The sequence below is a fragment of the Mobula hypostoma genome, chromosome 3 (assembly GCF_963921235.1).
Source record: "Mobula hypostoma chromosome 3, sMobHyp1.1, whole genome shotgun sequence".
In the NCBI taxonomy this organism is placed as follows: Eukaryota; Metazoa; Chordata; class Chondrichthyes; order Myliobatiformes; family Myliobatidae; genus Mobula; species Mobula hypostoma.
The window spans coordinates 151,756,518-151,772,018 of NC_086099.1; the positions used below are offsets into that span (position 1 = coordinate 151,756,518).

Below are 15,501 nucleotides of genomic sequence, written 5' to 3' on the forward strand. Positions count from 1 at the left end.
AGTGGCCCATTCAGAGTCCTGATCTTAACCTGATCAAAGTTCTCTGGCAAGATCTCAACATTTCTGTCCACTGCTGCTCCCCAACTAATTTGGCATAGCTTGAGTAACTTCGCAAGGACGAATGGGCAAATCTTGCTCCATCACGTTATGCAAAGCTAATACAGACTTATCCAAAAAGGCTATTAGTTGTAATAGCTGTGAGAGGCTGTTCAATTAAGTACTGAGCAAAGCAGGATGAATACAGCTGAAGTTAATTCTTTTCAGCTTTTGAATTTTTAGTTTTTCCTGCTTTATAATTTTTGTAGTTTTTTGGGTGCGACTGTGAGAAAAGGAGCATGTGATTGACAAATAATAATTCTCATTTAAGTTGATCAAAATTCCTGGTAATTCATATTTATGTGAACAAAGGGTGAAAACGTTTTCAAGGTACTGTATCCATCACCATAAACTATCCTGAGATTTATTTTCTTCTAGGCAGTTACAGGAAAGTAAACACACCAGAGTTTATGAAAAACTATACCTAAGTAAAGACTGACAAACAACCAGTGTGAAAAAGAAGACAAATCGTGCAAATAAAAAACCGAGAACATAAGTTGTAAAAAGTTCTTTAAAGCGAGTCAGTAGGTAGGAGAATCAGTTGAGGTTATTGGTGGTTGAAGTGATCTACACTGATCCAGGAGCCTGATGACTGTAGGGTGATAACTGTTCCTGAATCTAGTGGGGTGGAACCTGAGACTTCTGTACCTCCTGCCCAATGCGAGAAGCGTGCATGGCCTGGGTGGTATAATCAATGTTCTCCCATTATTCCTCGAAATAATGAGCACAATAAGGACATTCATAGCTGTATTTCTTGTGTGTATTCAGTGGTACTTAAAAAGTATGTTGCCTTTGGTTTTATATTCCTCTATTTGAAAAATGTACCCTTTCACAGTATAGTTTGCTAACTTATAATTTTAAACAAGGATTGATAAAAATTTTCATTGCAAGTTGATTAAGTTGCAGCTTTTAAATAATAGCATTGAAGATGGAATTCTGAGAAATGGACCTTGGGCATACTTTTAGAAAAGTTTACATTAGTTTAAGATGGAAAAGCATATCTGAAGTTGTACATTGTGTACAGCTTTTGATTTACACATATGAGCTAGCTAGGAGTATGGTAATATATGCATGTAGTTATTTGCAGTGAAGAGTACTGGCTACTTGGCTTATTAGGGCAATACCTTAATTGCTATGTAATTTGAGGTGGATGTTGGATGTTTGGTGAATGAGGTATCTCAAATACATCAGTGCATGGATAGTTTTGTATATAGCATCAATTTGTGCAGGAAACAGCATATTTTTATTGTACTGCAATAGTACAGAGGCCCCAGCGTAACAGACACTGCACTTTCAGCCCGAGGACTTCACATTCCAGTGCATGGACCCGACAGTGGCGACAGCTGTTGGGGGCTGCGTTTGCTTCATGATTAACTCATCATGGTGCACAGACATGATGATTCTATCTCAGTCCTGGTCCTCTTTCTGCTCCCCCCCCCCACACATAACTTGGAACACATCGCGGTCAAGTGTTGTCCGTTCTGGCTGCCAAGGAAGTTTTTTGCTGTTATCCTGGTTGCAGTGCATGCACTCTTCTGACTGCTGCCATCAGGAAGGAACTTAAGCAGCCTTGGATCCCATACCACCAAGTCCATGAACAATTATTATCCTCTCGCCATCAGGCTCCTGAACCAGCGTGGATAACTTCACTCATCCTCAATTCTGAACTGATTCCACAACCTATGGACTCACTTTTAAGATTCTACATCTCATGTTCTCGGTATTATCCATTTACTATTTATTTGTTATTATAGCTCTTTTTGTATTTTCTGTTTGTTTTCTTTTGCACCTAAGTTATTTGTCAATCTTTGTGTGTAGTTTTTCATTATTCTATTGTAATTCTGTGTACTGTGAATGCCTACAGAAATGAATCTCGCATATATGGTGACATACACATATTTTAATAATTACTTTGAATGAGGGGAGATTTAATAGAGGTATACAAAATTATGACACGTATAAGTAGGATAAGTGCAAGCAAGCTTGTTCCACTGAGATTGGGTGAGACTAGAACTAGAAGCCATAGGTTAAGGGTGAAAGGAGAAATATTTAAAGGAAACCTGATGGAGAACTTCTTGCCTAAGAGAGTGATGTGAGTGTGGAAATGGAAGTGGTAGATGCAGGTTTGACTGCAACGTTTAAGAGAAGTTTGGATAAGTACATGGATGGGAGGGGAATAGAGGGCTATGGTCCAGGTGCGGGTTTATAGAACTAGGCAGAATAATAGCTTGGGGTTGACTAGGTGGGCTGATGACCTTTTATGTGCTGTAGTACTCCATGACTCTATGGTTGGGTAGATTGATTCCTGGGTCGAAGGAGAGCTTGACTGGCCTTCTGCATGGTGGTTGTAGAAGGAGAAGCTACTATAGGTTATGGGAAAATAGGTTGTCAAAAGATTTTGACAGAGAAGCAATATCATGATGATTCTGTGTCCCATAAGATGTACTGTTGGAAATGTTATATGTTGTCATATGAGAGAAATGGGATCATGTTGTAGATGGAAGTTGATGTAACATTTATGCTGAATGTCTATGCATCTGCCTTTTTCCATTCTGACACTGGAGAAGTCATATCCACATATGTTTTCTTGATGCCATTTGTCATGCCAAACTTATGCACGCATTAAAAATCTTATTAAGCTTGATCCTTGAGTCATCTGATGAACTGGAGATTAATACCACAACTTGCATGAATGATGGAACTCTGGATAATGTGTATCACTTTCAGTGGACTACTTGAACCCCTAAAGTGATAAAAAAATTGATGTAAAGATTGGTAGCACCCTTGTCAAACTTAAAGTGAGCACAAAGGTATCTTTCTCTGAAGACTATGTCCTCAGTGTTCTTTACTGATATGAAAGGTGGATCAGGTACTTTGAGCAGAAAAGAAGACTCAGTTATTTCTATCGCTGATGTCTCTTAAATCCTTGTGGTCACTCAAAACCAAGATATCTCCAGGAACTTACCTAGTCGAGAGAACCAGTTGTTTATAATTCATTCTTCAGGATTGTTTGGTAAAGGCCAACTGTGATCATCTCAGGACACGTCCATGATAAAGCTCTGCAGCGTTGAGATTGAACAGTGTATTTGAAAATCATCATTCCTTTTGACACCCAGGGGGTACTGTGCTCACTATTGCCTGGTCTGAAGAAGCTTAGACAATCACATCATCACAAAGAGCTATGGCTAGAGGCTGCAGGTGATTTAAGGGGTAGAGCACAATCTAATCTTCATCTGGCAGATTGATTTGTAGACAGTGTCGTAAGGATCACCACTTAAAGCATTAGATTGTTTTCCTATGCCCGCTGCCATTGACTGGCTTTGTCATATCTCCTTCATCGGTCAGGATTTTGGATGGCTGCCATCTTGTCAAGCATTGTGCCTCTTGTCTTTAAAAAAAAGCTAACACAATAGTGCTCTAACTGAACAGTGGATTTAAGATTAAGAATATTAAATATTAGATGGAAATAGCAAAAAACATATAATCTTATGGTCACACCTTTAACTGAGATTCATGTAAGTTGTAATGAGGTCATTATGTATTTTAATCTTTACCTCGGTTAATTTTTCACTAACCAAGGTTAGCATGAACATTTCTAATATAATGAGTGTTTTTCAAATGTACTGAGGAATTTCTTTCCCTTGTCCCATTGAGTCATTAAGGGTATCTTTGGCCAAGTATCGTCATGCATCTGAGGAAAGTAAAAATTATGCAGAATACTTAATGTTGACCTTTATTTAATTTTAGGTCCTATTTTGGTGGATGGGGTCCTTCACTTCCCAACAGTTTAGTTACTGATGTGGATTACTTCAGTTTTCTATTTTCTACATTGACAGGTATGAATAATTTAATGTTTTTCTACTTGCACTTAAAAATGAAAAATTGTTGTTTGCATTCATACGTCTTAAGTGTTGAAATTTAGACCAAAAGTCTGTAAGATATAGGAGCAGATTTAGGCCATTTGGCCCATTGAGTCTGCTCCACCATTTCATCATGGCTGATCCAATTTTCCTTTCAGCCCCAATCTCCTGCATTCTCCCCGTATCCCTTCATGCCTTGACCAATCAAGAATCTGTCAGCCTCTGCCCTAAATATACATAAAGACTTGGCCTCCACAGCTGCCTGTGGCAAAGAATTCCACAGATTCATCATTCTCTGGATAGAGAAATTCCTCCTTATCTCCGTTCTAAAAGGAGCCCTGTCTATTCTGAGGCTGACTCTCCCACCAAAGAAAACATCCTCTCCACATCCACTCTATAACCATTTAATAGGTTTCTATGAGGTCACCCCTCATTTTTCTGAATTCCAGTGAATAGAGGCCCAGAGCCATTCAATCCTGGAATCATTTTTGTGAACTCCCTTTGAATCCTGTCCAGTTTTGGCAATCCTTTCTAAGATAGGGGGCCCAAACCTGCTCACAATACTTCAAGTGAGGCCTCACCAGTGCTTTATAAAGTCTCAACAATTCATCCTTGCTTTTATATTCTAGTCCTCTTGAAATGAATGCTGACATCACATTTGTCTTCCTCACCAAAGACTCGACCTGCAAGTTACCCTTTAGGGAATCCTAAGAACAAGATCACAACCGATGACACTTTGAAGTTAGTAAAGCAATTGCCCCTTAGTTCCTGGGTTATTTCCACATCCTCCCATTATACCTATCTCGGCTGTCTCTGGCACCCCCTACTACTAAATGCTATGATTGATTACATACTGCTACAGTCAATCTCACCTATCTGTCTGTAGTAAGCAAGATTGGCTCCGGTGGTCTCACTTCAAAGATCTCCGTTATCTGGGTTTTACTACACACTGCTGGAGTCAATCTCACCTGGATGTTGTCTTTAACCCTTGCCTTGCCACAACTTCCACTGTAGCAATGCCTGTATTCCCCATTCAAAATTAGTTCCATTTCCCTCTTCAAATATTTAGAATTAAGCTAAAACCTGCCCATTGGTAAAGTAAACCAGAGATAATTTATTGTGGGAAGATTCACATAAATTCCAGTTTGTTTCTGATCTTCTATAGTTTAAATATATGTCATAGGCCATCCCAAATTGTTATTAGGATACCCTTTAATTGTCACTCCACATGTACTCGTTGGGCACTTTATTTATAAAAACAACCAGGTTTACAGCTGTACTTAATAAAGTGGCCACTGAATGTACATTGCTGCAAAGTAAATACACCAGTGTCCTAAAAGATACCACACACTTTCAGCTTGAATAGTTCATATTGCTCTTTTCTAAAGGTACTGCATTCTGGTAATTGGGTGAACGGTTAATTTTTTTGGGGTAACTCTTAAAGAACAAAAACTAATCAAGAAAATAGCTGGGATTCCCTTCATTTATTTGGGACACTGTGCCACTTAATTGGGACAGGAGACTGTTGCCGAACACGTTCTAACTAGCGTCAATTTATAGTACTGTTGTACTATTAGTAGTGTTCTAATTTGTTCTGCTTTTCATTTAAATATATAATTTCTTACTCAATTAAATGGTAGCTTGTCTTTTTTAATACCTTTTCAACTATTTCCATGAAATTTTGGCTATTTGGGGCAGCCACTTAATTGGGCTAAAATGTACTGGTTCCAGTGTGTTCTAATTAACTGGAATCCACTATATTTCACAAAACTGCGTTCTAGATTACTATTGTGTGGCTCTGTTAAAATAACCTAAAATCTTGTAAGCTTATTGACCTCTCTCTCCATTTTTCTTGAACCTTGAATGGTCTGTACCCATTTTCACTAATCTTTTGCTAATCCTTGGGTTATTCTCTGTAAAATCTACTTTCTTCTTAAGCATAACTACATGGATGAAGCTGTACTTCCCTAAATTAAGCAACAGTTACCAATCTGTGATCTGTTCTCAAAGCACATCTAAATATTTTGGAATTTTATTGCTTTTCAATTCCATCATAATCCTTACATAGATGTTGGTGTCACCTACAAATTTGCTGACACTTTGCTGTTGGCCTGATCATTAATAAACTGCTTGAAAAATAGAAGATCTGATGCTGATCCCTGGTTGCCACAATATCTGATATCGGAATTAAGCCATAACCATAAATTACAAATTTTCAGCTGCTGGATTGGTATCAGTTCATAATCCAGCACGTCAGGTTGCTATTCAAATCACAGTGTTCTGTTTTGTGAAGTAGCCTGGTATAGTTATTTTTGGAAATTTTCCTTAAGTACAGACAGATGAGTTCTGCATTATTCTCCCTCATTTATATTCACACATAACTCATTTAATTTGTAGGATGTGATCTTTCTGCATGAACCCACATGGTGTATTTCTAATGGCTTGTTTTCCAGGGATTATTAAGAACATCTCATTTGATTCCACCTGGCACTCTCTACTAATAGACATAAATCTATGATTTTCCCCTTTCATTCAAGAACAGTATCTGTATAAATTAGTATAAGTCACTGATTTTCTTGTGAGTTTGTGCAGAGCACCAATCCTGTGCCTTCAATCATACCTGGCTGGATAATTCAAATTGGGAGCCAAAATTTTTGTATTGATAGCCAGCTTTCAAATTCTGACCTGTGGGGCATTGAGTTTCAACGTCATTTAAAGTAAATGGAAATGGTCTCAATTTGGACTGCCAGAATCAGGTTTTTTCATCAAGAAGCTAAGAGAAATATTAATCCAAACATTGTATCGTAGAGTTATTTCCTTTGTTATATCTTGGTACATGACATTTTCATGATAATGGTGACCTTAGTGAACTGCATTCTAATAACAATGTACTAAATTATTTACCAGATGTGCTCACCATGGGAATTTCTGAAGTCCATTTTTAATAATCTTTTTGCATGGTACATTAGAGGTAACATCAAAATGGCCACTTATTTTTATAAAATGAGTTTTACTAGGATTGTGAAAACATTTGTTTATCATTATGTTTTTATTTTCTGATCATTTTTGTTGCATAACAGGATTCTCTGGTGAAGAACTGACTTGGCTTCAGAACAGTGGCACTAATTCTCATATAAGTCAGTCCCAGTTTTCATCAATCCGTCTTTATGTGACTGATTTAGACCAGTTTGTCCATCACTGGGAGTTAACTGAGGTAATTTATTGCATTTTGCAGTGATGCTAATACTGAATGACAGCTGTCAAGTCTGGATATTGTTGATGTTAGTTTGTACCATGAGGATCAATAGTTAGACGACATTGAATTTTTTTTGTTGTAAGTACAGTACCTTGTTTTACACTTAATAAGCCAATAGGACTATAGTTGTGTTCTTTGAAAGTTTTGTCAAGTGATATCTCCTGTGACTCAGGCCTGTAAATTTTTAAAATCCCGGTTTCCTATTGTTATCCAGGTAACTAATAACAATTCCTGAAATGTGTGCCTAAATATATTTCTAAATTTCTTTGGAAACTGAACAATTTTTAAAATGAAATCATATTTGTATAAATATTTTGTGAATCATCTACAAGGTACATAAGTGATTCTATCGTGTCTGAAGATTAAGTTGTTTGGTGAATATATAATCAGCAAATTTCAGAAATTATAAAAGTTCCTCGATTATTTCTAATTTTTAAAATGTTGTTTGGATTAATACATGTGCAATTGACCAGCGTGCTAGCCACCTTTGCTTTATTTTTCCCATAATGATAGAGCACTGTGCAGCAATTCCATTCTCTGCTTACACACAGAAGAAAAATTGATAGAGATAATGAAGGAAACTTGAAAATGACATTTCACAAATGATTCTCACGTATTTCCCAGATGATTGCTATTTTATATTAATTTGTAGCTAGTGGATGTCTTTTCTAATGCACTAGAGATGATGCTGGTTAGCTACTTTCTTGAACTGCTGTACTCTCACTTGTGGAGATGCTCCCATAATGCTGTTACATTGGAAGTTCCAAAATATGTACTTGCAACGATGAAGAAATGGCAATGTATTTCCAAGGCAGGGTAGTGTTCAAATTGGAAAGTACCTGTAAACAAGAAGCAGAGCCGAAGAAATATGGGGAATAGAAGTAGAAAGTGTGCCAATTGGCCCTTGTGTCTTACTTACTATCTGATAAAATCATAATGTCCACTTGCACCTGTTGCCCTTGTCATTCATAATAGTTTGCAGATTTGGGAGGAGCTGTGGGAAGGATCTAAGGTGCATCCTGTAGATGCAGTTTGCGACAAAAACTAACCACAAAACTGTGAGAGTACTCATGAAATTCCAGTCAGTACCCACTGTCTTTCAATAAAAGGATTATCTGCCATCCTTTCCCATCTTGGTCTTTGTACATCTCTGGATCAGTATCTGGATTTTGAAGTCGCATGGATTTCTCCTGTTACACTATCAATCTCATAAGTACATTATCAAACTACAGGTTGACCACTGATTTTTTTCAGAATCTGATGATTTGGCACCTCTTTTAATTCGGATGAAATTACAAGGCTAAGTATCGCTCACTTTTCATGAAACATCTGTTAGATGAGGTAAATGCTGGCAATTCTATACAGACATTTATTAAAGAATTTAACATGAACAATGTTTTTTTTCTGTTGCTTGAGGGTGGGAGAAGGTCAAACCTCCAACATCAAAGAATGGCTGGCATAAGTCGTGGCCTGCCTTGATGTTTGATAACGTGCTTGAAGATGATTTTACAGGATTTTGTGTACCAAAGGAGAAAGTAGTTGTTCATAATTTGCTTGCGCATGCAAAAAATGTTACAGGACCTGTTTGCAAAGATACAGCGAGTAGTCTTAATAAAGAAAATCTATGTCAATGGATGATTGTCGATGACGAAACAGCTATTGTGCATCACCTTACAGACTCGGAAATTATAGACAGTGATCTGAATGCTGATAAAAACCCTGCAAGTGATGAAGATAGCAATGATGATGAAACAAAGATTTACTATTGACAAGTTAATTGAGTTGTTGGGTGATTTAATCGAAGGGTTATAGGAATGTACGTTCATGATGGAACAAGCTAATAAATTTGTATTTGATGCAAGAAAAACTACACAGGGAGAGATCAAAACACATGAAACAACTTCACCTGGGTGAAATGTTTTAAAAGATAACTGAGAAGCAACATTCTTTATAAGCACAGTAATTAATAAATTTACATTTAATTTTTGTTTAATAAAATCAGTGGTCAACCTGTAATTAGTTGCATCAGAATTACTAATTAAGATTGAGTACCTACAGTGACCAAGGCACTGAATTCCAACACAGAAATATTCTCAGCTCAGTCTTACAAGCTATGCTCATAAAGTCATAACCCTTTAATTAACATCCCAGAATTTCAATTACAATATGTGCACCCTATCCCAACAGCAGGGCAGTGCATTCCAGTTTGCAGCCATCCTCTGGGTGAAAATGTTTTTCCTCATAATCTCCCTAAACCTTACTCCTCATCTTAAACTAAGCCCTGTTGTCTTAGACATCTCTGCTGTGGGGTAGTCCCCTTGCAACCTCTTCTGTTCCAGTGTAGAGATGACCAACATTTTCATTGTGGCATCACATGTACTGAATGCATAAATGTGTCACTCTTCATTTTCATTGGCACCGACTGTTAACAAATTAAATATTTTATTACTTTCCATGATCTAATCTAATGATAATTAACTGATTAATAGCCTGCAGCTGAAGTCTTCCATTTTTCTAACCTACTGTTCTAAGTATATTGAATGGTTCCCTAGTACAAAAAGATGGGCTCTTGACCTCACAATCAATTTCATAATTATCTTGAACCTTATTATTTACCTGCACTGAACGTTCTCTGTAGCTGTTGCACTTTATTGTGCATTCTATTGTTGATTTACCTTGTGCTACCTCAATCTACAGTGTAATGAATTGATCTCTCTGAACAAGAGTTCAACATTGTTTAATATGATTTCCAATACACAAGTGTGAAGGAGAATGCAGCACTATATATATATATATATAACTACATAAGATAGGTTATATATATATATATACATACACACACACACACACACACACACAGTATATAATGTCCATAAAGAGATGCTTGGCACAGGAGCGCCAGTACTTAAGGTGGTAGACAGGAAATAATGAAGTAGTGTTGGTAGCGTGGCTAAGTGGGTGGAGGTGTTGATCAGCCTTAATGTTTGTGGAAAATAACGGTTTTTGAATTTGGTGGTCCTAATGTGGATTCTACATAGCCTCCTCCCCAATGGGAGTGGGACAAACAGTCCATGAGCAGGGAACAAGAAAAGCTTTTCACCGTACCTTGGTACATGTAACAATAAACCAATTTAAGTTTGTGTATAGCTCAAATTAATTTTCATATTTTGTTTTTAGCTATGAAGAAATGAATATGTTCTTGATTTGTATTTAAGAATTCTAGTTTGCCTGATTCCATATACTTTTATACCTCCAAACATTTAAAAAAAAGTTTGTCAATGGTACAGTCTAGACACCTGTAAAGATAGGTTTGGGTACCTTTTCATTTGGAGATTTTAATTTTAGAATGCATATTGGTTTTTGATTTTTATGCCCATTTTTGTCACACAAAGTCTAAAGTTCACTCCCAAATATGATTGTCCACATTCTGAATGTACAATTTAAATTATATTTTGAAAAATAGCTAGCATGTGTAATACAGTTGGCTATGAGTCCCTACTTTACTATTAAGTGCTTTGATGTTTTACGTTTCAGGTAGTATGCCAATGCTTATCAGCAATACCTTCCAGAATCCAGTGCTGTGATATCTTGCAAAGCGCCATCTGCAAGCATTTGGTAAGTCTGGTGATTGGTTGAATTATTATGGTTGAATAATTGAGTACCTGTGCATTTTTGAGGTAGAGTTCAGAGAGCATTACTGCATTATATAGTAAAGTGAAAAAGATGATGCATTTTGCTAAATTTTATTTGACTGTTAATATGGAAATCCGATTTTATCAGCCAACCAAGTACAAAAAAGATTTATTACTGTGATAAAGCAGAAAGCTAAGACCAGTATTAACAAATTTTTAAAAATTGGTGGGGATTTTCACAAACTTAGTGCATGGCCATAGACCTGCCATGAAAAACAGGAATGCAAATATAAATAGTTAAAATGAGAAATTCTGGATATTTAATGAGCTATACGTAAGTGAAGAGAATGTGGATCCTGGACTCATTTTGATTGGAAAGGGAATTCCAGTTTTCTTTTATTGGAGATGAGAATTCATATTATAGGGCTTAGTGTGTTTTTTTTAAAACCCTTCATTTGAACTGGGAGGCAAGCTGAGCCAGTTCAGAGAGTAGTTCAAAGTCAACTGTACAATTTGAACAGGTGGAAACAGCGAATTTCCTTAGGATCTTAGAGCAAAGCAGCAGGGATACAGGCCCTTTGGCCCAACCAGTACATACGGACCACAGTGCCCACATAACTGGTTGCCATTTCCTGTGTCAAACCCATATCACCTTAGCCTCAATGCTCACATACCTACCCAAGTGTGTTTTAAATGATACTGTTGTATCTGCCTTCATCTCTGCCTCTGCAGGTTATTTCATATACTCACCACCCTCTGTGTGGAAAAATTTGCCTCTCGGGTCCCTTATAAATCTTTCTCCTCTCACCTAAACCTATCTCCTGATTTTAGACTCTTCTGCCTTTGGAAAAGACTGCTACCATCCACCATAACTATGCCTCTCATAATTTTGAAAGATATTGCTGAATTGGATGCATTTTTGTGACTTGAAGTCAAAATAGGTCAGGTAGCATCTGTGGAAAGAAACAAGAATTGATGTTTCAGTTTGAAGACCCTTCATCAGAAACACAAAATGCTTGTTCTCCTTAAAAACAGCTACGGGAGTATTTTTACTGAGTGAATTGGAAATAAAACCATTTCCATAGAATTTTCAATGGATGTGGATGTGCGGAGACATGACCAGTAAGTTCAGAGATGAAATTAAGATTGTTGGAATCGTTGATAGTCTGGAAGCTAATCTTAGTCTACAGGGTGATATTTATTAGCTAGTGAAATAGATTGTGAATTGGTAGGTGGAGTTTGTTCCTGAAACATGGGAGCTGATGCATTTTGAGTGTATTACTCAGGCTAAGACATGAGTGGTATTTGAATACTGGGTATTCAAAACAGAAAAACCTGGTGTTCAAGTCCAAAGATCCTAGACCTCGGCAGGTAAGTAATATGTATTACTGGTCTTCATTAGTTGGAATTCATTAGCACTGAATGCAAGAGCAGAGAGGTTATGCTTCAACTTTATAATTCATTGGTCAGACCTCAGCTGGATCTCTGTGTGCAGTTCTGGTCACCCCACTACAGGAAGAATGGAAAAATAAGTGCTAGAGAGGGTGCAGAGGAGATTTACTAAGATGTTGCCTGGGATGGAGCATTTCAGTTATGGGGAGAAAACTGGAGTGGAAGAGGTTAAGAGGGGTCATGACGGGAATATATAAAATTTTAAGGGGCGCAGATTGGATAGGGAGCCCATATTTAGGGTAAGGAGTAAGAAGGTGAGGGATCTGATATTTGGTGGGGGGGATGTGGATCCCTTGTATAGCTGGAATGCGTTTTCTGAGAGAGCGGTGGAAGCAGTGTTTCTGACAATGCTTAAGAAGGATCTAGATGAGAACCTTACATTGTCTAGGCATAGAAGGTTATGGCCCAAGTGCTGAAAGATGACACCATTATGATAGGCATCTTCTGGATAGTGATGGGCTGAATAGTCAGTTTTCTTGTTCTATGTCTGTAAGTCTCTAATCATGAAAAAGACCAAAGGAAGTTCATTTGCCTTGGTTTTGTTAGCTCTATATTTTGAAAATTCGTATCAGAGCAGAATGGTAAAGTTAGTGGATTACTATCCTAATGCCTGAGTTATTGACCAATTCTGATGAGGTCTCCACCCTGATACATCAATTCTGTTTCTCTTCGTACAGGTTCTGCCTGCCCTGCTGACTTTTTCCTCAAATTTCTACTTCTGTTTAAAATTTCCAGGCTCTGCAGTTTTTTGATTTGCATTTTTACAACAGTTTGGTGTTTTTCTGGTGACCTAAATTGTGGAATGAGGGAAAAGATAGGCAACATTGTAAAAAAAAAACTAACGTTTTCCAACAAAAGTACATGCACAAGTCTGCTATGTTACAATTCACAGAGTGTTTACTTAAACCTGAACTGCTGTCTTGAAATTCATCTCCAGATCAATAGCCAAGTTCAGTCTTTGTTACGCAGGGCGAAAATTTCAAATACTAGAGGGCATAGCTTTAAGGCAAGAGGGAAAAAATTAAAGGGGATTTACAATACATGTTTTTTTTACACAGAGGATACCAAGTGCCTGGAATGCACTGCCAAGGGAATTGATGGAAGCAGATATGTAGCAATGTTTAAGAGGCATTTAGACAGATAAATGAACATGCAGGGAGTGGTGGGTATAGACTGTGTGCAGGCAGGTAGGGATTATCTTTGTTGGCACAGACATAGTTGACTGAAATGACTGTTTCTGTACTGTACTATTCTGTGTTATATAACTTAATCACACTACTACAGTATAAGTTTTTCAAATATGGTGCAATGTAGCACCAGAATATGAAAACTTGAACTCGTTTTAGACTTCTCATTATTGAAATTATGGACATTTTTTGTTTCAACTTCTTGAACATTAGTCTTCCATGAGTGTTTTGTATAAAAGGCAGAAAGTATTGCAAATTGTGGGTTCATGGCATGTGACAGCTATGCTACCGTAGCAATAAATGATGCCAAAAAAAATGTATTGAATTATAGTTAGAACCATTTTGTTTGGTTGGGTATAAATCATTGTATTTTCTTGCATGGAATTTCTAATTTTTATTAGTGTTTCATGATTTTAATGTGTAATTTTGTTCATTTTTTTTACAAGAACAAAAATGAAAGCTTAGAGATTATTGCTTATTTCAAAATTTGTTTTGAAATTAGCTGCTTATTTAAATTATGTTCTTGAAGTGGTCTAACTACCAGTTACTGATGTAAATTAAAGATTTCAGATAGAAATTAATTGGTTTACTCTATCTTAAGGTTTAGATCAGGGTCCACTGACCCTTTGCTTAATGGTATTGGTTCACAGCATAAAAGAGGTTGGGAACTCCTGGTTTAGATCATGTTTTTCTGGAGTTTTAGCATATTGAACCAAGCACTAGTGGTTTTTGGTTCATTACCAAGCAGATTGGATTGATCATTGGAGGATACACCATTCAGTATTGAGCACATGGATTGCAGGGCAGATGCTTCAACCCTTTTTCATTGTTTTACAATCAATTACATAGTTGTTCTAAGGCACAAAGTTATAGTTAACTCCCTTTAAATGCAAAATGTATTGAACTAATAACCTGGAAGTCACAGGCTGTAAGTATTGGGATTTGTTTTTAATGTAAAAGCACCTTTCTCAAAACTTCACCCCAAAATAATGTAAACTATAAATGTTGCTACAAATTCTGATTCATATTTGAATAATTTGAAGCAGTTAAAAATTATTGACTTTTGTTAAGTCTTTTACTAAGAGTGAATGACCATGCATTTAAATCACTCCTAATCCCCTTCCCTACCTGGATCTACCTGCCTGTCATCTTGCACACCTCCTTAGTCCACCAATCACGTTGGACTCCTTGATCACCACCCCTCCCCTTTATACTGGTCATATCACCTCTGCATTCTTGATCCTGATGGTGGGTTTCACCCTGAATTGTCAACAATTGCTTTCCTCCCACAGATTCTGCTCAATCCATTGAGTTCTTCCAGCATATTGTTGCTTCATATTCCAGCATGTACACTCTCTTGTGTTCCTACCAATGTTTAAAGTTTGGCTTGCCTTTGAGATCACTTGCAGAGCTCACCGTTTCAAACTTTACAGTATGATGAGCAAAAGAGAGATCTTTGCTTTTTTTTGTATTGTCTGAAGTAAAGCTATTATCTATTTTTCAGTGCAGTGCAAATATTTCAGCAACTTAAAGAAGCCAGATTTTACTGGCACAGTGCAACTGTGAGCCTGTTGTGGAAAATGTAGTTCATCTGACCAAAAGCAGGGGTCTTAAATAGTTAGTGGGAGCTAGATCTGTGGTTTCTATCACTAGTAGAGGAACAATCAGTGAACTAAATTGTGATCAATTCAGTTGTACAACCAAGGCTTGCGAGGCCTTGTAGTGGTTATCTGTATATCAGATATACGATATACCATTTATTTCCATCTTTAGATTAGGAAATAGTGCACCCTAGTAGTTTTACACTTAATAAAACAGAATTTAAGAGAGTGCACTCATTAAAGTATTTGGTCATATGCCAACTTTGCCATCATTCCATTATTATATTTCTGGTACTACGTTCTCAGTTCTGTCAGCATTTCATTTCTGTAGTATAAAGCTTGTTGAACATTTATGCTCTAACAATCAAATAAAGGTTTTGCTTATTCTTTAAACATTACAAGTCCCAGTGCAAACTT

The 15,501-nt window shown here is 37.0% G+C and overlaps 1 protein-coding gene across 5 annotated transcripts in view; it reads left to right on the top strand.

Moving 5' to 3' along the window:
* tex10 (testis expressed 10) overlaps positions 1–15,501 on the top strand; it is a 94,511-nt gene that overhangs the window by 53,997 nt on the left and 25,013 nt on the right. For all 5 annotated transcript variants that reach the window (XM_063043893.1, XM_063043891.1, XM_063043895.1 and 2 more), the window contains exons 11-13: positions 3,844–3,932; positions 7,037–7,170; positions 10,747–10,827. In XM_063043893.1, the coding sequence (XP_062899963.1) occupies positions 3,844–3,932; positions 7,037–7,170; positions 10,747–10,827 (304 nt within the window). The remainder of the gene's footprint in view (positions 1–3,843; positions 3,933–7,036; positions 7,171–10,746; positions 10,828–15,501) is intronic.